This window comes from Pezoporus occidentalis, unplaced genomic scaffold (genome assembly GCF_034315485.1).
Source record: "Pezoporus occidentalis ecotype Australia unplaced genomic scaffold, CSIRO_AGI_Poc_V1 ctg160, whole genome shotgun sequence".
Lineage (NCBI taxonomy): Eukaryota > Metazoa > Chordata > Aves > Psittaciformes > Psittacidae > Pezoporus > Pezoporus occidentalis.
Window position 1 is genome coordinate 1,399,911 of NW_026913426.1, and position 27,920 is coordinate 1,427,830.

A 27,920-nucleotide genomic window follows, 5' to 3' on the forward strand; every position below is an offset into this window, starting at 1 on the left:
TTGAGAGCTCAGTCACTACTGAATGCTTCAGCAAACCCATACAGAGTGTGATGCAGGGACACAGCAAACACCAGTGCCAATAGAGGAAGAAAGGGAGAGAGAGAAGGAGGGAGACAGTCCCTCAACAGCCAATGCTTTAAGCAGAACCAAGGACTGACAGGCTCTACCAGCCAGAGCACTCACCAGGTTGACGAAGTCCTGGTAGCAGATCCTCCCCTCGGAGTTGCTGTCTGCCAGGGCCAGCAGGACCTCCAGCTTGTGGGGGTCCAGCTCTGAGCCGTGCCTCTGGAGAAGGGAGCGGAACTTCTCAGTGCTGATGTAGCCGGTGTTGTCAGGATCAAACTGGGATAGGAGGGGAAAATGCCAGAATTAACTATTCCACATTACACACAACTCTGCCCTCCTATGCATTCATCACCTGCTGCAGACACACAGGGACCCAGGGGTTGCTCTAGGTTTTGTTGACATATTCCCCTGTAATAACCCCATATCCAGCTTCCTTTCACTGCCCAAAGCACCCTGCTGCAGAGAGGGGTGAACCAGGCACCTTCATCCATACCATCATGCCGTCTCCACCCAAGCTTCAGCTAAGTCTGCTCCCTTCAACTTCCTTCCCTCTGCATCATCATTTCTCTTGGCTGTTTTTCATATCCCTACCTGGGCTATCAAGCAAACCAGAGATGCAGTCTGTGAGATAATACGTGCTGAAAACAGTTTTACTCCTGTATTTCCTAACACAATTGTAACAGAAGAATATGCCATCCCTCCTCAAGCCCTTTCTGCACTCAGTGGTTCTTTCAGTCACCTTTCCAGGTGCCTTCAAATTGTTACATGCTTTCACTGCTGAAGAGCTCTCTATCTTAAGATGGATTGGAAAGAAAGTCTTTGAACAGGGAACAAACCAGATGAACATCACTTCAAACCAGAAGTGGCAAGGCAGCAACATGCCATTTTCAGAACATAAACCAAAGTCATTAACAGGAAAGTCCCAGGTGAGATTTGGAGTGAACCCCACTCTGAACAATAACATCACCATTTTCCCCTCAAACTGAGTGGTTAATCTAAAAATACCACTGACCAAAAGGAGACAGCTTTGCAAGGCTGCTCTAACTCACAACTGCTTCCAGCGGCCTCTGTCCCCCACTGAGCTCCCCAGGGCACTCTGTGAGGGGCTGCCAGCTCAGAGGCTGGCTCAGCCCCAGACCCAGCCAAGCCAGTGCTGGCCCCACGCCAAGCACATTGCTTTTGTGCTTTGAAAACCAGCAGAGGAAGCTGCCAGACCAGCCCGCACTGGATGTGGTACAGTCTGATCTCTGCCAGCACTCTGTTGCTGGGAGATTTGCCTTTGATTTCCCAAACTTGGCTGTGAGGACGCTGGTGCTCGCTGGCCTCCTTTTGTAGATAATGATATCAAGCTTGTTGGCTGGTTTGAATGGCTGTCAGGGGACAGGGTGGTCAGGAGGGAGTCTTTTCATGGAAACATTTGGGACATAAAAGGCCTTGGCAGAGCCAAAGAGGTCCTGACAGTCCTGGTTCTATCCTAACGGAGAACAAAAGCTGAACAGGCGCCGGGCCTCAGATCAGATGCAGCAGAGTAAAGGCTGCTTTGGCAAGGGAGGAGGTGAGAAGGGGGATGTGGCAGAGGCTGCAACCTGCCAGCAGCAGGGTTGGCACTGCTCTGCTGTTAAACACACCAGCCTCAGGCACGGGCAGCTTGTTTGGGGGGATGCAGTGCCCATGTGAGAGGATCTGGCTCTGTCCTCTTCCAGCCCGAGCACCTTTGTCCTGCTGCTCCTGGGGACTCTGCTACCACCGGCTGCTTTGTTGAGCCTAAGCTAAGGAGAAGAGGTCACAGTCCCTGGCTGGAGCAGAGCTGGTCTGCTGTTCTGTCCAAGCAGCAGCCCCTCGGTGAAGAAGCTGCTGGGGCAATTGGATTACACAAAACAAGATAAACCAAGTGACCTGTGGGCAGTCAGAGCTGGGCACTCTTCCCCAGCCTCAGCCGAGAGCTGTTCTGTCCTTGAAAGGTGGCCTGGATGTACCTTCCTGACAGCTGGCCCTCCGAGCCAAAGGTGGATTTCATCAGCTCTTTGCTGTTAAACAAGGGCTTAATATTAATCCCTGGGTAAGTTTAACTCCCCTACTCCAGCCCACTCTAAAGTTAACAGATCACATTCTAAAACCAACCACAAAATCAGAGCTTCTGCACTCAGGCTCAGCTCTGATGCTTTTTTTGGCTCTTGATGGGACTCCCAAGCCAGCCTGATTTGAAGTTTTGCAGTGCTCAATCCCAGAGGCACAGATACCCAGGAAATAAAGTATTATTAGCATAATACCTGAGATGACCTTTCTAAGGGGAATTTGCAGAAGCTGGGAGATGAGTCATTCAGTGAATGGATCTAACACCTGCAATCCCATAGATACTGCTGTGTTCACTCTTGTTTCCCTGAAAACAGTTGACCTAACAAACATCTTACTTAACTGCACCACTTTATCTTGACATTTAAGATGTTAGAATCTATCTTGTCCAGGACAAATCCATTTGCTCCCTGAGGGCTTAAATGCTTCCCTGCTTTGAGGGCTAGGTTCAGTGACTGAAGCATAGGATTCTCCCCATGTTGTGTGCTCATTGTTTTGTAGGAAAAACCAATGGCCACAGCCATAGGGAAGGTGGCTAATACTTATTCCTTCAAAGGGCAAGAAAAGACAGAGCTGAAGCACACAAGGGCTGCTGAGATCACAAACCACTTTTCTAGACTTTGTTCTGCTTTAAAGCATTCCAAAAAGAAACATTTTGTAACCAAGAACAAAAATTACACAGTCAGCTTCAAACCAGCCCAGAAGGACACACTGACTCCAGACTCACCACTGCTAGAGCTGATACAATCCCATCATTCAAGACTGTACTGTCCATACCTGCTGCTGGCTTTGCAAATGGACAGACAGCTGAAACCTGTCTGGTGGCTGCAAATGAGCCTCTGCTCCAAGGATGCTTCTTTCTCATACCAAAAGGCACCAGCATTCCTCCTTCAATTCACTGCCTTGCTGCTTGTCCCACCAAAATCAAAGCAGTAGCAGAAGGTAGCTAGTACTTTCAGAACTGTAAACAGGCCAGGGAACCTGTCCTCCTCTTTCATGTTAGCATGTACAATTTAGGGTTTGGCACTAAGTTAAAGGTACTAATTAGAAATGGGTTTGAATTAAAACAGTGGATCTGAACAGCATGAAAGAGTAAGAGAACAATGAACAAGTAACATCTGAACTAAAAAGGCCCGCCTCAGAGCAGGACTAGAGCACTGCTTCTACAACCTGTTTTACCCTAAACCCCAGCTGTGAGGGAGTTCTCTTATTTATGTTTAAATATTTTTTTTTTACCATATAAAATCTCATCTGTCATCACAACACTCAAAATCCACACCAACACCCCCAACTGCCTCACACCTTGTTTCTGGTATCACAGCTAGCCATAAAAAATCAAGGGGTTGAGCTAGTCCTGCAGAACACGTGTCCCCACACATGGCAAAACCAACATGCAATGGCACACTCAAAACACTTGGGTCCATCAGTTATAGAAGAGACAACTGACCTTTGCTAGACGCTTCATGTATTTATCCATGGTGATCTCACTGAGGGTCAGTTGTCCCACATGCCCAGCTGACCACCTCTGTGTCACCGTGAGGCCAGAGGCTGACTGGCAGCCAGCAGCGTGGCTGCGCTGAGCCTCACAGCTCCCCAGGCAAAGCCTCCCAGCAGCTAACTCAGCACAGTGCCTTCCTGCAGCAGCTACTTCTGCCTCTGCCCAGCTACTTGGGCTGACAAGCCCAACACAAGGGGTGCAGGGATGAAGAAAGCCATTTGCCCCCCCTCAGCCTCCAAGACAATAGGACACTAACGGCAATTTCATGCAAGGTTTCCTCTGCATTTCAATGACAATCATCCTTAACTCCCCTGATCCTCAGCTAGGCTCTTCAGCAAAAATGTAAATATGCTAATGACCACAGCAGCCATCTGACCCAGCATCTTAATTCCCTGTCCCAAATCAAGCTATTTTTGCCTATTTCTCTCTTATTTTAGAGCAGACACGCCATAAACTGAAGGTCCCCCAGTAAAACTACAGGACAAAAATAAGGGCAGGAGAGGCCTGCAAGCTCTGATGGAAATAGGAAATATGGTTAAGAAAAGAAAAGAAAATCTCAAATTGCTTCTCCTCTTTAATTAAAGACACATCAGCCACGGCTGAGTGAGCAAGTAGGGTGGAGGCTGGTGCTGCAGACAGACAATGGGTGTCTTGGGAAAACACAGACATCTCTCACAGTGCAGCCAGCTGCTCCTCTACTCCATGGCAAACAGCCCTCTGGGGCACCAGAGCAGCTGAACTGGGCACAACGTGAGGCTCCTTTAGCTGCCTGGAGGATTGCAGATGTTGCAGGAACAGAGAATTCGTTACCATCCATGGTTTCCTCACTGAGGGGCTTTGTCTTGGCATCACCCAAGCCATAACTTGTCTTCGCAATGGGCAAGGCTCCAAGCAACTTCATCTACTTTGGAAGTTGGCTTTGAGATGGATCAGTCCCTTGAAATCCCAGTCATCTATGGTCCTGTGGTATCATCACTCCTGGAAGAGCCTGGCGTGGCAGTCAGGCCTCCTGGCACTGTCCCAGCTCTGATCCAGACCAGGATAAAGATTCTGGAAATAAATTGCCCTGAGCTTTAGCTTCACCTCCTGCTGTACGGAAATGACAACTCCTGCCTTATTTCCCACCAGAAAGGAGCTATCAGTAGTTTGCCTGCGTCTGGTTCACGTGTAGGCCCTTTCCCACTGGAAACAGGGACTCAACTACATGCAAAAATCTCCAAGGCTTTAAAAAAACACTCTGAGCTTTGCTGGACTTGAACTCAGACCGTTAGATGGCATAGTCCATTGGCAAGCTTCGGAATCAACCAGGCCATCTCTAAGGGCCACGTTGTAGTTAAATCAAGAACCTCCAAGTCAATACATGGAGTTGACAGATTCCAAGATGAAGCTGTGAAAAGACATTTAAGATAGGCATTGAAAGTCTTCTCAAGATGGTCACACATTTTACTAGAACCCATTCATTCTCTCTCTTTCCTCAGTCTTTGGGGTCATGCTGTGAGATGATGTGTGGGTTTGGGTTTTGTTTTGTGCTTGCTTTTTTATTTTGCTTTTTAATAAAACAATGTGGCATCAGTATATGTAGCATTTGCTGGTTTGATGAAGATTAAAGGAATAACAAAACAGAGGAAGAAAGTCTGCCTTGCAATCCAAATGAGAGGGCAGAAAGCAGGGGCTGTTATAACAGGAGTTTCATCACAGCCTGGTGGTGATGATCTTCCAAGCAGTTTAATGATCCTGCTTTCTTCCAACAGTGAGAGATGCATGTGAGAGGAGAAACCCTAATCCAGAAGAGAGGAAAGCGAGTGAAAGTTAAGTGCATATCCCTCCACTTTGAAATCCAGCTCCTCATCACTGAACGTCACCTAATCTGAGTTGCCTGAACACCTATGGTAAACCATTAGTGCTGGCTCCAGTGATGCACACTCTCTTGCCCTGTAAATAATGAATTTATCCACCACTGCCTGGACAATATAAAGTGATTAAGTGCAGCAGTACTTTAGTCCATGTTGGATTGCTTTGACCTGAGGTGAACCCGAGGGCTGGAAACATCACCCAGCTCTCAAAAGCCAGATTGCATTTAAGCACACAGGATATACCCTCACTTATTCACCAACCAGGACCCCCAGACAAGGGCTGTATAGCACTGACAGAGTGTGACTCGATGAGGACTGCAATGGCAAAGGGCTATTAGAAAGCCATGAGGCCAAGCAGCACAGGGACAATATGAATGGAGCTGACCTTCTGCCAAGGTTTCATGTATAGAAGCATAGCAAATTTACAAAGCCCATGACAGCTGGACATCACACTAAACTCCTTGACTCCACAGAGGTTCAGACCCCTTGTCCAAGCCACCATAGGCCAAGCAAATCCTGCTTTTAGAGACTCCAGGAATTTGGGGCTTGCTAGGGAAGCCTATCTGTCATACTTGGCCACCTACCTAAATCCACATTTCTGTCTCTATACACTTTTTAATGCAACTCTCTCCCCTATCCTCCCCCTGCCTGTGGGTTTCTTGCTGCAAGTCCTTGCTAAGGCACTAAGAGAGGATAGAGCTAAGATGCACTCACAAAGCCTGTTAAGCTAGCTTCCAGTCCTCTGCTGCCTGGACAACCCACCACGCTGAGCCATCCCAATGTGTCTCTCCATATCAGCCTCCTGGCAGAATACCCACAGGAATCAGCTCCAGTCTCAACTGGGGAACTACTCACAGTGTTCAAGCCACCCAGAACTAAATTATTCAAAATATGCCACTGCACTGGCTTTGAAACCAAAGCTGCTCCCCAGAAAGAAGCCAGGGTAAATTGGAGCTCCATTACCAGCAGCACTGACAGGGAAGGAGATGCAGCACTGGAAGTGAGGGAGATAATGACCTGATTAAGGAGACAGCACGGATGGCAGGAGGTGCCCTCCATTATGCCACAAAGCTTAATGCAGAGAGACATGTTTATAGACTGAGCCTTCTTCAGCTCTGCTCCTTCCTGTTTTATTATTTATGCAAGTGCATTAAGACTAATGGGAAGAAGCTGAGGCACTCTAAAAAGCAGTGTTTGTTTTGGTTTTTAATGTGAAAATACAGTATTTAATCTTGACCCAACACTGGGCACCTTGCATGTTTCACTGGATAGGTGTCCTCAGCTGCAGCAACAGGCTGGGCAGGCTGTTCTGACAGCACCAGCCTATCCACACCTTCCTGAGATTGTGGACAAGATGAAGCCTACAAGTTATCAGTCCCCTAATGACTGCCATGACCAAACCCACTCTAACAGTTAAAACCTTTTCTTAAATCCTTAGGGAAAGAGGTTTAACACTTTTTCCAGATCTACGTGTCAGTACTGGCCCAGACATTGCTAACTGTACAAATGCCCCATCTCTTGCTCTCCCTTTTGAATTCCTCTAGTTTTTAGGGCTCCACAATCCCCCGAGGCAATGAGTTCTTCAGTCTAATTAAAGTAAAGCCCATTTTTCATCTGGATGGTATAAGGCATCAAATATCAAAAGCTGAAAACAGCAATATCCATATCAGCATGACACATGATATTCTCATTTACTACCACACAATTATCTTTTATGCCTTTTTAGTTATGTCTTATTGGAGACTCTCAAAACCCTGTATCAATATTAATTACATCTCTCAGGGCTTCTGCATTATGAGGGGACAATAATGAAAGTAAGCCTCTTCATTCAGAGCTGAAATGCGATACACTCTGGGTGGGATGCTGCATCTATTTGGACTAGCTAAGTCAATAGAAGGCATGGCATGGGCATGCACAGTCAACCTCCCAGGCAGGAGACAGACAGGCCTCAATCACTATTGCTACGAGGAAAACAAAAACCAAACAAACAGAAACCAACACTCAACAGTCAGAGTATTCAGCTGTATTCCAGGCCAAGTTCCTGCAGTCAGCTCCCTGCTTACCCCGTTGTTAACTAAACACACAAAAGCATTTTGGTAAAATTCACTGCTACTGACAAAGTCTCCTATCGCAGCAGTGTCTCTGCTCATACATGTGAGGCAGACGAGTCTTCTCATGCAAAACAGGGGTTTGGTCTGATGTTATCTGGAAAAAGTAGCACAGGTGATCCCATGGTGCTTGAAATGTTGAAATGTTTCGGGTCTGCATAGGGACGAAAGGCAGTGAATTATCTCTGTCGTACAATGATGATACACTTTCTGTCCCAGCAGTAACTCCGGAGAGTGGGACACAGCAGATGCTGAAGCGGGATGGTCTGAGTCAGCAGGTCAAGGTAACTTTCATCCAAAAGACCTTAAAAAGCCAGTACTTACACTGATTTTCTGCAAGTCTGGGAATGCTGGAGGAACATCAAGATCTGCTTTTTACCCTCCCTGCACCTTTGAATTGGCACTACAGCCCTTCGAAACATGGCTTAAAAACTCCTGTCCAAACATGGTGACAAGCACCCACACCACTCCCAAAACTTCAGGGCTGTGACAAGAATTTAACAGGACAAAGCAGGTCTGTTGGCTAAAAACAACCCACAGCAAACAAACAGATGACTGATATTGAGTAGTGCATAACTGAAGGAGGACCAGTATAACATCAATCAGAATAGGCTACAGAAAATAGATTATGTTCAGCTGATATTAGCTGGAAGAGGATATAAACTTGGTGCCAATCATAAGAAAAGATTGCTGCTATGACTGATTTCTGCAGAGCATCTGACATCACCAGACAACTCTGTGTTTGAGGCCTTATTGTGACACAAACTCAGGCTGTCACACATTCAACATGCTAAAGTCTGGCTATTTGACAGGTCTCAAAAATAACGTTAAGCCAGAGAGCCACCATCCCATGGAGATGCCACTAATGAGGTCCCCTGAGAATTCATTCTCACCCACAGAATTAGCATTAGTGACTTAGGAGAAAGTGTAACTTAAGTCTGCATCATGCTCACCAATGAGGTAAAGCAGCAAGTTACTAAACATGAGCTGGGTCTTTCGGTAAAGCTGGGTGCTTGCAAACAATACATATTACAGTAAAATAGGAAGCCAGATGGCCAGGAGCCAAGAATGCCAGTTTACAGGATGGGGACTGCCATCTTCAGAAGAAACTATTCTAAGGTGGGGGAAACCCCTTGCTTTGTTACACTGAGTAACAACTCAGTGCTCTCAACATAACACTGCCTTCAAAAAAGGAAATGTGAGCTGCAGGTTTGTAAATGAGGTGACGTTACCTCTTCCTTTGGCACTTTGTTACTCTGTAGTCTGACTGGCTCTACTACAGGCTCAATTCATTAGTTTATGAAAAGGAAGGTTAAGCAATGACTTGATCATTGTCCAGAGGAACCACAAAGGGAACAGGAATTTGGCAGCAGAGGATTCTCCCCTATGACAAAGGTATAATCACATCTGCGGGCTAGAGGTCAAAGCTGAGCAGCTTCAGATTAGAATAAGTTGATTATTTTTACTATTAACGAGTGAAATGTCTTGGTAACTTAACCAGAAGCTTCACAACTGTATTGTAGGTTTTCCTGGGAAATGAGATATGGTCAAGGTCAAGCAGAAAACCACTTACAAAATCTTATGGCCTTCATTATGAGACACCAGATGATCCCAACAGCTCCCTTCTGACCTGACTGCAAGTTATAAGGTCTCATTAAAAACTAAGCCAAACATATGCATTTAAAGCCCCAACTAACAACTGCCATAATATACATAACCTGAATAATCCCCCTATACTGGGAATTCAAATCATGCTTCTGGTTAGAACCACCACCACAGAGCAACACTCCTACTAAACAGACTGGGAAGCATAATTAACTTACACTGATTTTACATTCAGCTTTACTCAGTCAAGGGGACTAGAAGCTTTCCAAGCTAAACTGGAGCAGAAGACGTCAGCCTTGTGAAGAGGACACAGAGGTATCACATGATTCCTTACAACGCCTTGTAGGCACCTGGCATTACACTGCAAGGACATAACCGTCTCAAAGGTACTCCAGAGAAGCTGGTTCCAGATGGAGCCAGAGCTGGGAGTAGTAATTATTACTCATCTCTATCATTTAAACACTTGAGAGCAAGAGATTCTCGCTTGCATCTTTCCAGGGTTACAACTGCAGTAAGGAGCCAGACTGCTGGAACCTGTGGTAGTTCACACTGTTTCTTAGGAGATACATCCAAATCAGTCCTGGATGACACCCAGACTGCAGGTTCCCTGTACGGAGGACTGCAAGATCTGCAGCGTTTGCACTTTCACAGTGTCTGCTGTGTCAAATACACTTTGGTTTAAGGGTAAAAGAGATTTGTCCAAGTGCCAAAGATGCGCAACAACGAAACAGAGAAGTCCAGCTTCATTTTGACTTCTTGTATGCCCTTATTGGGCACGAGGTACAAACACAAGGCAAGGCACAGTGTGTCTATTCTCTTTGCAACAGACTTCAAGCAGACACAAAACGTGTCTGAAGTTTTAAAGCAAATCATGACTTAATAAAGATTCCACAACAGGAATGCAACTGCTCTTGCAGGTCACAAAATGCAGGGCCTCCTGCAAGGTGTAACGTCTCTGTAGGGCCCAAACGCAATGAACAGGGAATCACTTTTACTCACTCGCCAGCCTGACAACAAACTACCACAGCATGCTTTGAAACCCCTCTTTAAGAGTCTTACCATGGAAGAGTGTCATTTTCACAGCACTGACAAGCCCTCACAGAACCTGGCCCTGCCTGAGCCATACCAAGGGCTCCTGACTGCCTCAGGAGACAGCAGCAATGCTGCCTTCCAGCCTCCCACACAGCAGAGAGCTCGTCCTGTCAGTCAAACCTGCACTCACTCACAGAGCCCCTCTACTTCCCTGCCTCCACTTCATTTCTGCCTATTTTACTGAACTAATCAGCTCTCTCTTGTGTCCGGGATCACCCATGCTTTAGAGAGCTCCTGATCCCCCTAACAAGCCTGTCCACTCTTCCCAAGCTCTAATATTTCCCCTTTTCCTTGAACAGACTGGTTTGGATGCAGTTTAACCATTCCAAGCAGAAGCCCCCCATGGGCACCCACAGGCAAGCAGACCTCCCACTTAATTTTCCTGCCACACTGCAGCAGGGAGACCTGCTCCTTCAAAAGGCTGGGGTGATGTCTGCATGCTGCTGGCACAGGTGCAGGGGATCAAGTGAGCAGCAGGCTGGGAGATCTTTGGCAGAGGTCTGTGGTCCATATTTGCCATGTCTGCATCACAAACACAGGCTTGTGGCTGCACTGAGACTGAGAAACAAACCCTGGCTACTACAATTCACAAGCTCTATTTCCTTAAACACACACACAAGTGCACAGATGGCTTTCCAAAACTGGTATGACCCCATTGTAGATGATTAGAAGAAGGAAGCAGAGAAGGCACAGGCAACAACCACAATAAGGGAGCCAGAACAATTACAGAGTGCATGTCATGCTCTTCAGGAATGAGGAAATCAAAACAGCCTCCTGAAGAGTCACCTAAGAGCTGAAACCACTGCAAACAAAGGAGAAACGAGCCAGTAGGAGAGACAGAAAGACCAGACTGAAAAGGAATGTTAGGAAATGGCAATATTCCTATTCATGGGTCATGCCACATCTCTGGGAAGTGGGAAGAGAGTGGGAGAAAGAAAATCTTCTCACCTGCAGGTTAACTAGAGAGGCCAATCCACCCCAAAGAATCCCATCAGGCTTCCACTGGGATTAACCAGCCCATCCAGTGGGGCCAACCTCTAGGAGAGCATCCTCACAGAGCACACTGCAGACTGCTGTGCTTCGGATGATCACGGAGAAGGGAGTGCAAAGGCACAAAAGGAGGGCTGCGGAGGGGCAGGAGGAGAGGGCAGCCCAGCCTGGCTGAGAGGAAGCCCAGCTGAATGGGGAAAGGAAAGCGGGATGTGAATGAGCATGAGGTGATGAATGGTGGGGAGGGCATGGCAGTTTTACACAGGGCAGAGAGCAAAGGCAGACTGAATGGGTAAGGCTGAAAGATGCCGCTTGAATGGAGGGGGAGAGAGGGAGGAGAAATTAGACAGAGAGAGGGAGCTGAGCAGCACAAAGTGAAATAGTGCAGGCAGAATAGCTTCCCACATGGACTTGACAAGGCCTTAGAGAGAAAGACAAGTAACACAGTGTGAACTTTAATCCAGGAGCAGAAAAGCTGCCTGAAGCAGACAGTGTTACCATCATCTGCCCCTGTATAATCCCTCCACTATCAGGCACCTTCTTTGCTCCCAGCCAGCAAATTCTCATGAACCCAGAGCAAATCCAACAGCAGCCACCAAAGGCCAGATCACCCCAGCAAAGGGAGTTGTAGCAAAACTGAGCTAGTGACATGGAAACACCAAGATAATTGCAAGCAGCAGCCCAGGAGATGCAAGTGTAACACTGCCCTAAAGATGGGACAAGATACAATGGGTATGTATGACAGAGAAATAGTGGTTATTATTAGTGTTATTTGCAAGCCTTTCCTCCCATTTCTAAAGACAGGATGAACTTTTTACAAAACAAATCTTTTCCAAGCAAAAACGTGGAGATTTCAGTCATGCCAAGACTTTCTTGACAGTTTGCCTTAGTTTTGAACATTGATGATTTAGAAGAAGTTCCCTCAGATTCTACAAGGCCAAAACACAGGACATTACTGTTTTCAAAATGCTTCAGTAGATAATTAACATTTATGTTCATATTCAGATGGTTCAGCTCAAGTCAAATATTTTGCTCAAGAAGAAACAAAAAGCATTTTTCCTAGTCTTTGGGGAACTGCAAACAAAACCCTACATGTCATTATTCACCCACCTCCACCCTGTTCACAGCTGGGGTACATAAAGCATTTAGAAAGGACACATCATACTACTCAGTGACAGAGCTGAAAACTGAATACTCTCCCATCCCTTTTAGATGTGCAGGTTTAGACAGGCCAAGGTATCCGTTATCTTCATAGATCCATCAGTCACCCCCAACAGGATCCTGTGCCAATCCTATTTTCCCAACTGCAAAGCAAAAGGTCCAGTGACTCATTCCAAAAGGGGTAATGTAAGGCCTTAAATCATAGCCTTTTAGTTCATATTTGTCAGGAACAACCATTTAAAAGCTAATTGTGTCTGGAATCATGTTTTGCTTGCTCATAAATAGACCCCACAGTCATACAGGCTAAAATGAGAGGTCATAGAAAGCCAGTAGAAGGTAGGACACAACCCTCAAAAACAAACACCATGGAAAGGAAAATAAATTTAAATAGAAGACTTGATGCTACTTTCCCTTTTCATCAGGGAAGTCAAATATATCAGCTGGCTTCTAAAGTGTTGCTAGAGGAGCTACGAGGGGCTCATCTGTACCTCAGCCTGAGACTGTTCTGCTCCCTTGATTTTGGATGTTTCTTCCACAAGCAAACACAACAAATCAATGCAGTTAATTTCAGGCAAAAAAAAACGAGTGTCCTGGAGTCAGAGCACAGGCAGCAAATCATGTGAGAAAAGACATGAGGATTTCTCCCCTTTACTCCTCCCCCCTCAGTAGCAAAGGAATTCCTGAGAAATCTGGGCCAGATCATCAATCCCCCTCAGAGAGGTCCAAAAATATAGGGCAGGGATTTGGGATCAGGTCATTAGCAATCAGGTTTCTAGCACACAGTGCTTTTTTAAATGATAATTTGTTCTCTTTATGATTCACAGTGGTACCACCTCATAGAGAGCCCCACTTTAGGAGCTAGGAGAGGCAAAATAATTCACCCAAGAATGCAAGGGGCCTAAAATGCTGCTGTAGTTGAGATGAGCTGCCTGTGATCCAGCCACCACCATATTGCCACCTAATAACTTACTAGTGAAAACTGTTAATTGCCAAATATTAGAGTGGAGATTTTTAATCAGGGTTTAAGACAAAACAAAGGTCAAAGCACCTCCAAGAAGTACACCAAGCTTGGTGATACCCACAAACAAGAAAAGATGTCCAAGTGTGAGAGTCTTTCCTAGAAGCAGCAGTGAGCTGAAGAGATGGATGTGCCTTTGTGCAGACATGCACAGGCACACAGCAGCAGCAAAGGGATCGTAAGGGTCTACCAGAGCAGACAAGCTTTAACGTCGCAATTTCCCAGGCCAGTTGAGCCCATGAGGAACCATTACTGCAAAGAGAATACTGTCTTGCTTTTCCATCCGCCTGGCACGAGCAGATGATGTTACATATGGCACTGAGGGGAAGGGAAATAGGGTATGAATAATTTTCAATCCAGTGAAAGGAGTGCAAGCTCTGCAGCTGCTGCAGGGTGAGCACACCCTAACAACATCAGCTATTGCTTTGGGTCAAGAGATCATACCATTTCAGCCTGCTTCCTGACTTGTGCTTCATTCCAGCTGCTTTTCTCTGCCTTTAGTGCCTGCCTGCAGGAACAGCTATCTCTCTGGAAGAAATTAAAACACAGGGAGAAGTTACATGTGCCTGATGAAAGTGACAACACAAGGCAGGTCAATGCTTAGTCTAAAAGCATTCAAGCAGGGTCAACACCTGCTAAAAATAAAGACATAAATGCACAGATACACACAATACAGGAAAAGGATTTACTCTGATGGGACAGCAGGAGCTCAGTCATGCTTGGGCTTTCTTGAACCTGCATCCCTAGGAAACTGGCAGCTCTTACAACTGAATCAGACAGACTTGTGCTGCCAATGCTGGAAGCTGACAAGCCATCCCCCTTCCAGGACAGGCTCCTGGAGCACCCATACTGTTAGGAACCAAAACTGTCACATCCCACATCCCACACCCAGCCTGGGAACTCTCATTCTTTCTTGCTCCCCAAATCTATGTGTCCCCTATCAGGCAAACCCACTGCCACAGGCTGCTCAATCTTCTTATGCAAATGAACTCAGGGTAATTGGGACAGTTACAATGAGTCCCTGACAATGTTTGCTTTTGTGCACACCAGTAGTAAATATAGACTGAGCTGCTTACTAAGGATGGGGGGTGAGGGGAGAGCTGCACTAAGGGACAGCAGGAAGTAAGCATTTTTTAAATGCAAGAACGGTCTCAGAGGTGTGGAGCTGACGGGCAAAGGAGGAGCCAGATGCTACAAACATAAGTCTCAAAAACATTCATGGAAGCACAGCCATGAGCACATCTGTGGAGCTGTCCGCCTGCATTACAACCTTCATTCCAGGGACAGAAAACTTCCACAGCATTCATCCAGCTAAGGGTATCAGCTCACAGGATTCAGCCACCAGAGCAAAGACTGGACAGGGCACAAATACCCCACCCAGAGCCATTGGTGACAGTGTCCAGGCTGCCAGCATGCAGTGGCTGGCTCTGGCTCAGTCGCTCCTGCACTGACAGCTCTGCTTCTTGGTTATCTCAGCACGCTTCAGCCCATGAACCTCATAGATATGCTCTACTTTTGTTGTAGCCCATGCAGCAGCCGTGGAAGAAACCTAAACAAAAAGCAACGGCCCCCTGAAATCCTGTCATGCAAACAAGACTCTTCCCACCCATGGCCACAGGGACTGAATGGAGAGGGACCATCACCCCCCACCCAGCCCTGCCTGGTGGTCTTTTTGTCTCGTGACCTTCCCCACACAAACACAACCCCACAACAATCAGACAGGAGACACAATGCACCAGCGCCGGCTTTCCCAGCCCTTCAAGGCAAGCTGGGGAGGGAAGGGGGGAGAGCTGGGGGGAGCTGAAAGGAGCTGGGGGTGATGAACAGATAGGATGGGCAAGGAAATACCAAGCAGCATTTTAATTTTGACTTTTACAGTCCCATAAGCCAGGATAAAAATAAGTTTTAATGAAAGAAACAAAAGAAATGTTATCTCAAATGGCTTAAAGGGACATGGGAATACCAGCCACTGGGATTCTCATACCTAAATAAATAAATAAAGCCAACAATGCTTCTAAACCCTGCGGACATCTTTTAACATCCCCTCCAAGAGGCCCCCAAAACTGAGCCCTTTGGTGCAAACTCTGCTGACTTTACTGGGCTATCTTTGAGACTTAAAGTCTGAGATGGATTAAATATAAAGGTTTTCCTTCAGTCTGAGAGAACAGCTGTAGCTGAAGCATCACCACACATGGAAGAGTGTGCTATAGATTCAAAGCACAGCAAGTTTCTGCCAGTCTGTGATAACTATGGAACAAGAGAGCCATGACCTGGGCTACTGACAGCAAGGAATAAATGTGCCTCCAGGCCCGAGACTGTCCTCACAAGCTAACAGATGCCTTTTGGTTACTGCAGGACACATCTCCTTTGGGAAAGAGCAACGAGGGTCCCCCAGGACTTAGTTGCAAATCAGCAGACCAACAAAGCAAGGGGAAGCTCCTACCTTCTGAAATGCCAAGGGATTCTTCCCTGCTCCCTATGCATGTACAGGAAAGAATACACACTCCACAAGAAAGCAACCCAAATAAAGCAAAAAGAAATACCACCTCTCAGGACCTGGCTTCAGTGAGCTTACCAGGGCCCTCAGCTATGTTTCAGGGCACTGGAAATATATACTAAGTACCTTTACAAGGAAGGAGGCCGTGCTTTTGCCAAAATCTAAGATCTGAATGCCATAACATCCTGGCAGCTGAAGCAGTAGCAGAAAGCAGAGCTAGGGGAAAGCATTTGTGTGATTTACAGACACATTAGCCACCTAGGGAGCATGATACAGCAAGAAACAACATCTCAACTTCTGCTGCTAGCACCCCCCTAATGCTATTCTCATCATCCACATCCTCCATTAACACACTGTGACTGCACAGTGGAAAGCACCTGAGGAGCCAGGGATGAAACCACCTCTGTGGGATGATGCAGCTGATGGAGAGACAGAAAGTCTTGACAAAGGCCTTGTGCAGCAGCTGGGTGCAGGAGGCCTCTCCCAACCCCAGCATGCAGTGCACCAGGCCACATCTGGCCAGCAGGTCCCAGTGAGGGGGCATGGATGTGCAACTGACCCTTGTCTATGTCCTGACATAAACTGGAGTAACTGGAAGAGCAGCAGCACTGAGCCCACACAAAACTGGCAAACTTCCCGCGACAAGGATGCTGTCTCCTGTCAATCCAATCCAGTCTTAATCCTCTGTAGAAAGATCCCATCAGCACCGTGCTAAGAGGCAATCTTTCAACCAGATGTTAACAATAGTGAAGATGACAGAGAGACAGATGGAGAACAGATAGAACCAGGCTCTGTTCATCACGGAGTGACTTAGAGGAACAGGACAGGAGATACTACACAGGCAAGATGTTTAGCCTTGCTCAGCCTTGCAGCAAGGTGGTACACATAAGTATGCATGGGACAATGAATCTATTGCACCTGCAGGCAGCTGTAAGCCAGTGAGTGTCTCACTGCAAAGGAAGTAGCTGTGGCCAAGCTGTGGAGCTGCTTTGAGCTCTGCAGGATTTCTGTCCTATTTAGGATAGGCACAAACTTGCTGCTGGCTTGAGGATTTGCCCCCTGAGACTGGATATTTCCCCAGCATGGAGAGGAAAGCAGAGTCTTGCCTCAACTCATTCCACAAAGATTTCAGCAGAATTCCTCTTCAGAAGAGAGATTACTCAGGCAACAGCAGGATCTTCAGCACAGTTATCATGTGAGCTAGCAAAATAACTGTGCGACTGGAAGCTGGCCATCAGTCTCTTCACCCGTCAACCGAGGGAGGGAACACAGTCAAAAAGCAAGTGTCCAACTCCCATGGCCTCTTAATATTTCTATACTAGAAAACCTCACTGCATAGATAAATGTTTGTTGTATCAAGTAGGGAAGTAAAACAGACTGGGTTGCTTAGCTGAGATCAATTCCTGTCCAATTACATAAAATAATTAATTTTATTTTACATTAGTCTTTATTATGGCAATGAAAATTATATGGCCATTCTAACTGATTGGTGTTGCTCTTCCCAGGCCTTGTGGACCTGATCTCAAACAAGCTGAAGTGAGAATCCCTCCTACACCAAGGAAACAGGACAGTCCGGATAACTTCAACCTGTGGTGAGGGGCTGAAGAGGAAAGGGGGAATTTCTTGAGGTCTTTTTCAGCCCTACGCAACTTCCCATTCCTTCACCCCTGAGCCACATGAGCTGCGGTGCGCAGAGCTGTGTGCTGCACTGAGCCCAAGCAAAGAACCCCAGAGCTCTCTGATAGGGAGCTGGTGGTTGCAGTGGCCTGGACAAAGCATTCACAGAGCAATGCTGCCTTCCACAGCCCCAGAGAGTGACTGATACCCAAAGATGCCAAATACCTTCAGCTGCCACTGAATTCACTGCCATGAGATTTCCAAGAACCCTGGACATTATTTGAGACCAAGCCTCCAGAAGAAAAGCAGCTACTTTGCTTGAATACTTTGCCGGATGCCTTTCAAACAAAGAAAGAAAACAAAATAAACCACAGAAACCTCAAGGAAAAAGATCACTTGAGCCTTGATATTCCTTTCTAGTAGGCACAACTTTATGGTGTGTATCACAATATTCTCCCTGCATATTTGTTAGTGCCTCTTCATCCAGGCTTGCATAAGTGATGAAGAGCTGAGGTACTTGTCTCACAGAGCTAAAGGGAAAAGCAAGAAATGTTCTCATAGAGCCGCCTCTGAGTATCTGAGGGATCATCACAACCTCATGTGCTTGAAAACATGACATTTACAACACAAATGTTCTCCCATGGAAGGGGTGCACGTTTTGTGAGCTTCCTTTAATAAAACTCTCAGCAAAAGAACTGGAATATGCCCATGTCTTCATGCTTAAAGAAATACCATAAAATTGGGAGAAGTCCTTACCCCTCTGCAATCAGTAATGAAATTAGCCCAAAGGGGCCCAAAGGAAGCAAATGAGGCCTCTTCAGAGGGGCCAGGATTTCATCTCATGTTTAAAACCCCACAGTGGCAGTTCTGTACTCATTTTAATGACCCACCAAATCCTTTTAGTCCTCTACATCCCTCTATGAAAACCTAATAATGAAAAATTGTCTACTAAAACTTGGCTTTTCCTGAAAAATAATATCTGGACAGATCTCCAAAGACAGATATTCCTGTGGACACAGTGAATTTGGGCTGCAATGCTTTGTTTTCAGATATCATTGCAGTTCACATTTTCACAGCTTCCTTGGAATAACATTTGATATGGAAAAAGTGTAAGTGATACTCACAGACAAAAGAGTAGCCAACCCTCTGGAACCACAGGGCCTCGCTATTTGTATTGCTTTTGTAATAAATACAGCCTGAGCCACAGCATTCCAAGTAAGAGATCCTGAGGCAACTTCAACATTCAAGCAAACCATTGCCATGCAATATTAAATGCATTCATTTTTTATGAGCATCAAATTCTACCTATTAACAGATCGGCCATGCTCTGCAGCTACCAATTCACATACCCAGCCTGCAAGCTGCTGAGGGCAAATGGCCACAAGATACAGGAATACATTCCATCTGAAAAAGGAAACTAACATCCATCATAATTCAACTCAATGGTCACATTTTCTTTACAAGCAGCAGCAGAGTCCATGGCTGACAACCACACACCCCAGATGCAATGAAGCACTGAGCTCTCTACTTTGAGACTGCAACTGTGATGCCTGCAGTGTTCACCAAGTGAATCACATTCAAGTCCTGTGCAAAGAGGAAATTCCTTGGAATTACTTTTTCACCAAGTCACTAAACCCCACACTATTGTACATGGACTAAATTCAAAGGCCTGATCCTCATTGTGGAAGGCAGCTTATCTGAACACAGTTTATGTGAACATACATCAAAACCCTGGAACAGTTTCTCAGCCCTTTTGCCAAGCAAGGCCGTATTACCAGCTTTAATGTAACAGCACTTTTGATCTTATAGCAGCTAGAGTGGTGCTGGTACATCTATTATTCCTCCTGGAACAGAGCTGTGCTCCCATATCACACCTACAATTCACTCTTTTTGTGCATAGCTATCTAGAAAGAGATGTAAGAAAGAGCTTCTTAGCAGTACATACCCCTTGTGTCATCCCAGGGAGGTGAATGACCCTCTCTACTGCCCAATCCAGGACCAATTCCAGCTATGGCAAGGAGAAAGGCTTTTATTTTAAGCTTGTTGAAGAGGTAACTGGGTGCTGCAGACAGAAGGATGGACAAGGGGTAAAGTCTCCTGTAAACTGGTTCTCTTTTTTCTCTAGTGAGCACCATGCAGGTTGTCAGCAGTCTGGGGAATGAGAGGCAAACCCATAATCAAATAGATTCCATTCCTTTTATAGGTCTGAGCAGCCTGTCCCCCATTGTAACAGGATATGATCACTGATCTCCTTATTCCATGTTCCCACCTGTGAAACTAAATGAACTGATACTGGAGAATGAGCTTTGAAGTCCTTGAAGAGGAAGAGGTATTGCAGTGCTGAATAAGGCCAATTCCCTACAGCCAACAGCCACTGCAGTGATACAAGCAAAAACCCTAAGGTGCAGAATAATCAGGCTCTGAAGGAAACTAAAAACACAGAGAAAACATAAAAGAACCTGAACATGGAAAGTTAATGCTGCTTTGAACATTGACTGAGTAAAAATCCTTCCCCAGAGTGACAGAACTGCAGTCGGCAATCAGGAACTCTTGGTCTGGCATCCAGGCTGTTAGGTTAGACTCACAGCTCCCAAGAGGTCCCTCTGCAGGGCTTTACTCAGACCTATCTCACAGGCATCAGCTACAGCAGCTTTGCAGAAAGGAAGGGCAGGAGCTGTTGGTTAAGCAGTGGGGAAGAACCAAACACCACTTGTTTATTCACAGATCTTGCTGCTCTAACTTGTTGCTTGCATTAGATGTCACAGTGGTAAGTACCTGTTTAAGAAAAAAAAACAACGAAGAGGAACAGTAGGAAACCCACCCCCCTGCAACTAATCCAATTAAGACACAGGATAAAGTTGTAGAGGTTAATCAGATCTGAGCCACTGGGTCTGTCTTTGCTGCTGCTTAGTGACATATCTGGTGAGCAACACCAGCAAGACAAAGGCCAGGCAGAAACTCCCATGAGCCAGGAGACAAACGCTATTTCCCTGCTGCATCAGGCAGAAAAGAGAGAAGCACACTGCAGATCAGGACTGGGGGTGGTCTGCTGTGCTCAGTGCTTGGCTGTCCCATTAAGCCTTATTAGGTGCCAGGATGCTGTGGCTGATGGGCTGCATGAGACAGTCCTTGCAGCAAAGACCAAGGCTGGGCCTGCAGGGTGCTGCTGGGTTGATAACTTGGGAGAAAATTTACTCAGCAAGGAAAAATTCTGCCCATACATTGAGGGGAGCTCCTCCTGTCTTGGGTTTCAACAGCTTTAACTCTCTTCTTACCAAGGCTGCAGCAGGGCAGGTGAAGTCTGTCCCAGCCCAAAAGGCCACCCACACAGAGACCGCGTGGACTGTCTCAGGTAGGTTTTTCAGCACTGGGAGCCAGAAGAAAGCTGAGCTGGGGTTTGCAGTGAAACAGCTCCACCAGTGCTGGGGCACAGGATTCAGCGCTGGCATAGGAAACGTTGCTCCTGTCACACTGTATCAGCCAGCCTGCAGCCCAGCCTGAAGTCCTGACCTAAAGCTACCTTGCAGGCCGAGCATGCTGATTTCCCCAGCTCAAGATTTCCTCTACAATCAGATCTGCTTTGCCTCTCTCTCCTCCTCCCATTAAGGCAGAAAGAAGACAGAACAACTGAAACAAAAAGAGAAATGTTTCATAATCCAGTGACCATCATTTCTCCTCCTAGAGAGGAACTGGGTCTCTTGATACCCCTGTACCACACTGGGCTTTGCTAGGCTCCTTTGTAAATTGTTCTTCCTTCTTTGTAAATTCTTTACTCCAAGGACAGCAATTGCCACTGCGTTTCAGTTTCCCAAAGGAACTAAGATCCACAGCCCCCCAAATCAGAACTTTTGTCCTTCCTGGAGGAAGTTTCATCCTTTCTTTAAAGATACAGAGTTTTATAGCAATCAGCCATAAAATTTGTCAGGAGAAAAAACTACATTTTATACTCTGGACTTGAAACACAGAATATTTCAGATTAAAAATAGCTCCCTTTTTCACTGTCTGCCAGATCTGGGAGGGAGGTGAAAATCCACAGAGACTTGATTTGATGCATGAGAAAGTAGAATTCTATAGCAGGGAGTATGCACACACAGTTATTTGAGTTCTAATAATAGTTCTGCAATAATATTTAGCTTAGTGGAGAAAACAAAAGCTTTGGATAGACCCATGCTAGCTGGTACTCTGATACTGAGTACCATGGCAAGTCAAGTACATCCATCAGAGAGAGGGGAAAACTCTAAAATAAACAAACAGTTCTAATAAAACACTCATCACAGCACAGTTTTCCTTCCTTTAAGATGGTTTTTCTTTCAAATTTCAAATACCTGCTCCTGTATCAGCAATCATTGCAGGTACCTTGCCAAGATATGAGATGCTTTGTCTGAATGACCCAGGTGTGGGCATAGCCCTGATCAGCACACAATGCTCCCCCCCCCCCCCGAGCAGGTAGCTCCAGATCAGGCTCCCCCACTCCACAGTGGGACAATATCCAACCTTCCTCCCCAGCAGATGACAGGCCATCAACTGCCTGCAGCTTTCTGAGGAACTGTAGCTAGAACCTGTGCAAATCTAACATAGCAAAACCTGCAGTTTACTCCAGAGCACCCTATGTCCTGCAAAAGGGCCAGCTCTGCTCTTTGGGGTGATGAGTAACTGTCAGAAAAGAACAGCAAAGCAGCATCATGTGTCCCAGTGAGGAAAGGCTCCACACAAAGCTCCGCCATCAGCTAAATTAATAGAGCCTAGCACAGGAGAACAGGAATCGGCAGGCACAGCTTTGACTAACAGTATAGGCAGTTAAACATTCGGTATTAAAAGCTACTGAGTAATGCAGGAGCAGTGGGACAGAAGGAGGGATACACCTTGGAAAGTGAGAATAGCCAGTCATTCCCTCCCTCCAAATTGGTGTAGGATGACAGAGGCTGGATCACCTATACACTGTCAATAAGCATCTTGTCATTGGCAAGGAACACAACCCTGGGCACTCTAACATCCCTTCTCTGATGTCACCATCACAACAGGCACACATAGAGCATCCTCATCACAGGAGGCAGGTCCCGAACCTGCTAACATCAGGAAAACATGTTGGTGTTCCCACTAGGAAAGAGCTTATTCAGCTACATTCATGGGGAGCAGTAAGCAGAGAATGACCTCAGAAAGACTACAGCACTCACACTGCAGAGAGCATCTTTCCTTGAATGAACTGCTTTTGCTTGGGTTGGGTGTGCATAATTCAGGCTGGTTTAGACTACAAGAAACCATCCAATGCAGCTTTGTGTCAAACCTCCACCCACACATCGGCTACATAATTAATAAGGATGAAAGAGAACATTACTCCAAGCTGGTGTTCAGATTCTCAGTGATCAGTAAAGCTCCTTATATTCCATTTGGCCTTGGAAGTCAGCAAGAGGAATATACTTCATGCATCATAATCCATTAAATACAGGCTTGTAAGCCCATAATATCACTGTTCCTGCAAATGTGGAGTCATTTTTTGCATGAACCAGTTTATTTTGCAGTACGTCTAAAGTTAATTAGTTTTCACATTTTTATTACTCCACATGGTCAAGTAACAGCCTGGAGCTTCCAGTCATCTGGAACCATGACAGGTCCAGAAAATTCTCACTATGCCTTTCAGGACTATTTACTAGGGCCATAAATCAGGAGCTGGCAAACAACTTTGTGCCCAAGCTCCTTTTGGGCACCAGTACCAACACTAAAAGATCTCATAAATCAATACAGCAATGGCAGCTCTTAGCTCATGGGACTCAGAGGGAATAAGGCTGGAAGATGCTGTTTCAGACAAATGGGACAGTTCTTTGGGAGAGATCTCGTCAACTTGGGAGAAGTCACTTGGTGCACCTGTCTTGTTGAACAGGATTGTCCAGCATTTATACCCCCTCCACCAGAAGAGTTGTTTACTGTCATGCCCAACAGGTAAATGGCCATGAGAAATGGACCACTGTGCTCATTCATAAAAACACATGGCTTTAGCCTCTCCAAATGCTGTAGCAGACAATGAATGCAGGCAGGAACTTTCCACCAGGTGAAGAGCACACAAGCAAACCTGCACACTACAGCTTCTGGGATACAGGCTGACTGAAAAAAACTGCAATAGCAAAAGCCTCTGGTGGGGATGCCCAACACTAGAGAATCCTCTAAAAAGCCAAAATACAGTCTAGCTCATAGCACTCTAGAGGAGAGAACACCAGAACATTTAACATGTTGAAGGCACAAAAGCAATCCTGCACCCATACACATACACAAAAGTCAGAATCATAGAATCAGCTAGGTTGGAAAAGACCTTTAAGATCATCAAGTCCAACATGTACCCCAGGACTGCTAAGCCCACCACTAAACAATGTCACATCCCTAAACCATTCCCAGGGCTGGCAAGTGTGAAGTGTGATAAAGCAAAGGTGCAATTCAATAAAGATTCTTCAGACACTTCATTTAGGTTGGAAGGAAGTTATTGCTCCAGCCATGGTCTCCAGGCACAGCTCAGAGACCACAGATAGCAGCAGCAGGACCACCTCCCGTGCTCTTCACAGCAGTCACCCCCAAAAGGGCTGCCTAAATGCACAAAGTAATGCAAAATAAATGCTTCTGCAAACCCCAAATACTATTGTCAGAGGACACATGAAGGAAAACTGTTTGTGCCTTCCCTGCTGATGGGGAGGAGAACAACCCAGAGACATAAATCCAGTGATAACAAGACTGTACAAAAGCAACTCCTCAATTAGCAAAGAGGCAGTAGCTGAGAGAAGAGGCAACAGTTCAAATGGAAGAAGGAACCACAATAAACACTTTCAGTTTCCTCCCCAGTGCAAATGACAAGGCTAAAAAGCAACATCCTTCCATGGAGGCCACTACCTGAAGTGAGGAAAGATGCTTAAGGCCCACTTCCCATTATTTCTCAGCATGAAGGTAAAGAAATGTGTGAGAGGAGTGGCAGGAAGCCAGCAGAGGGAAACAGCACATGGCTGTGTTTCAGAGCCAAGGGGCAGAACTAAAGCCCCACTCTGCTCTCCAAATCCCTCAGGGCACATGCCATTCTGGTGCCAGCCCCAGCAAAACATCCAGTTGATATTAGACATATAATGAGTCAGGACAATTGTCACACTTGTTTTCAAGTGCTTTGCTAGACCAAGTCAGAGCAACAGGATCAAGTCCTCCAGTAGTTTTTGTGAAACTTTCTGTTTTTCAGCTTTTATAATATTGATCCTTTCTGTGCTAAGAGGTGAGTATGGCTACGTCTCACTGGCTGTAGGATGTCATCAACAAGCACTTCCACTAAAACACAAAAGGATGCTCACAAAGCAGGGTTACCATCACCACTGATACCTAGTTGTAAAGGATCACAGAGGCAAAGAGATGCTTCCTTAGGGAACATCGCCCTGAAGAAGTGCAGATCAGAGGTTTGACGATAGTCACAAAGAGCTTTGCCTCCAGCCTCATTTATTTTTTTCCTCATGCAACTTGGAAAACTCCAGAGTATAAGCTACCTACAGAGTATGACAAGTATCAAAGAACATGAAGAACAAGTCCTAGGGGTAAGATCGATCTTGCTTGTTTAACATTGGTTTTATACACTGTTCCTCTTTTCACCACAACACAGGGTCACTGCAGACAGCCGTTCCTAAGCAACAGGAGCCTATACTAAGAATACATACATCTCTGTCTTGCTAGTGCTGGGGGTTTCATTTTAAAGTTGAAGGAATTCAAGTTGCAAGTGAGACTTGGTGTGATCACAAACATCCAGGACTTTCACTACATATTTCACCAAGATACATCATCTCTGATGGCAGAATATGTCCAATATCACCATGAGCAGCTGAATGAGGAGGGATGCCACCACTCAGGAGACTGGGGGAGGAGAGGGAACGAAGTGAGTGTCCCAGGTGCTACAGTTTGAACAGGCTACAAGGTTTGAATCTCATAAAAGTCCTGACCATTCAGAGATGAGCTTTCCTCAGCAGCCGGTATGTACAACAGCGCAAGGAAACAGCCCATCATCTGAACTGCAACAACTTTGTCTCATGGTGTTGGTACCAAGCTGATTTCAGACCAACACACTGTACAATGCCTACTGAGGAGGCAGAAAGAGATCACAGCTTCCTTGGCTGCCGTCAAGCTGAAACACACCCACTGCTGCATTTAATTTGCAAACGTGCCCCAGTACATTTGCACTGACTGCAAATATCAGAAAGCAACAGCAACATGATACTTCCTACCACAGAGAAGAAACATTTATTTGCAGGTCTGATGCAGTGTAACTTTAAAAGTCCTGTAAATGTTACAGACATAACTGGTACTGGTGTAGAAAAGCACCTCCAAACTGTCTGCACTTGCTAAGCAGCTGGCTTGTTCCTCTGGAGACAGGATGATCTCTTCCCCTTCTCTGTCATAACGGAGCACACAGCCACAGAGGACAATGCACCAGCTGATTTGCAGAACAGCATCAATCCACCCTACGTTTACAGCTTCACCCCCCCCCCCTTTCTTTTTAAACATGCAGGCTTAAATGTTTTTATTGCTTCAGTGATTTTCTGTGTGCAAGACAGGATTTGGGAACAATGCATTAGCAAGGATCTATGTGTCTAAAAACCATCCTGCACATTGAGCTGAAAAGCAGAGCGGACGCTACCAAAGCCATCGCTGCAGCTGGGATCAGGGGGCAGCAGATACCACAGTGTGAATCCAGCCTGTTGTCCCTCGGAGCCAGCACTCCAACGTGCAGGTTTCAGGCAGCTCAGACGTGGAAGGTACACAAATGTGTAATGAGTAGGAAGCCTCCTGAGGCTTTTACAAATCTAGAGACATCAAGCTGCCAGTAACTCACGAGCTGTGTAAGACTGACTCAGCCTCCATGTGCTTTTTGGTGTGTTTGTTATGACTCCTTGAAGCATTTGAGGAGATGCTTGCTTCTACCAGCACCAGTTTACAGTGCTGTTTGTGCTACACTGCTGATGTCTGGTTCATACTGAAGGCTTCCTCTCCCAACTTTTTCCAGAAGGCAAAGCCAACAATCTGTGTACAGGTCAGTGGGATTGGACAGAGGAGCATCCAGGGAAAAGGGAAATGGGGGAGCTGATCCCAAACCTTTCATGCTGCAGGGAAGGTGTAAATATAATCTCAGACAACCTCAGAGACCTGCTACTGGTATTCAGTGTACAGAGGTATTAGAAGATTAAGGAGGAACTTAGGGAATTTTTGCTGTCATCCTTCAAGAGGCAGGAAGATCATTAATGACCTCCATGTGGCTTTTTCATGCTGAGCCATCACTCCAGGGTATCGTGGCTAAAAGCCAAATCTGGATATAAGCCTTGAAGTGCTGGGAGATTGCCATCCACTGTAACAACACTGGGGATAGACACAGGCTAATTGAAGCATGGTGAAAGACAGTACCCTGCAGAGGGAATACTGTTAGACATCTATTTGCTGCTCAGTGCCTCAGTTTCCCTTCTTGACTGAAAGAAAGATAAATTCCCCTCCCCTCTTTTCCAGGGGCTGCTGTATTTAAAAGATATTCTGGCAGAAGGCAGTGAGGGGTTGATAATCCAGACAGCATCAGTAAAACAATCTCCTTCAGCAAAACCAGATCATCTCTAAGCAGCCCATTCTACCCTTCAAGTCTGTCCACAGAGCAACGAATTTGAAGGGACTCTTTTTTTTTTTTTTTTCCCCAACCCCATAACCCGAAGTGGAAGAGTCAAAGGGTTAATGCTGCATGACAAAGGTCAGCCCAGTTTGGGGAGAGAGGAGAAAGGGAAGCATTGTGGCCACAGACAGCAGCTCCCTGCGACCAACGCCACTTGAGAAATGTAAAGTGATGGGGCTGCTCAGAAGAAAGGCCAGAGAGCTCTGCCTAAATCCCAGGGCTTTATTGCTCACAAAAGCCCAGCCCCCTGAGTCATTAATCGTGTGCTCCATGGCTGGGTGCCTCAAAGAGCAGCAGATGACACATGCCCAGCTGCTGCTGCCACCCCTCCGCAAGGTAGCGGGACAGAGGCAGGTGCACTCCCAGTGCCCTCTGCTCAAGACTAATCTATTCTTCCTCCTTGTCCTCTGCCTTTCATCTCCTCCAGCAGCCCACACTGACAAGTGTAAATGAGATTAGACTTCTAGGCGTGGGGCAGATGCTGAACCCCCTCTGTGCATTGCCAAGAGACCCTTGTAGCTTTTAAAGTGTCTTTCCACTTTACAATGTGCAGCGTGGTAGAGGGGGAGAAGGGGGCAAATTTCTTGTCACGCTCACAGAAATGTCGAATATAGCAGACAAGACAGACCCTGGTTTTAGGGCCTGGGTGCTAAACTGTTGTCACTGTGGACAGTCTTCCCA

General features: G+C 46.2%; 1 protein-coding gene across 12 annotated transcripts in view; it reads right to left on the minus strand.

The window, feature by feature from the left end:
• RHBDL3 (rhomboid like 3) overlaps positions 1 to 27,920 on the minus strand; it is a 67,177-nt gene that overhangs the window by 27,172 nt on the left and 12,085 nt on the right. For 6 of the 12 annotated variants that reach the window (XR_009963597.1, XR_009963599.1, XR_009963598.1 and 3 more), the window contains 2 exons: positions 13,909 to 13,992; positions 184 to 342 (listed from right to left, as the gene is read on the minus strand). Coding sequence is in view for 7 of the 12 variants with exons in the window: in XM_062612693.1 (XP_062468677.1) it covers positions 184 to 342; positions 13,909 to 13,992 (243 nt within the window). In the remaining 5 variants the exon portion in view is untranslated. Of the gene's footprint in view, positions 1 to 183; positions 343 to 3,586; positions 3,797 to 13,908; positions 13,993 to 27,920 lie in introns of those variants that run through there. The other 6 variants (XM_062612699.1, XM_062612700.1, XM_062612695.1 and 3 more) reach the window with 2 other exon arrangements.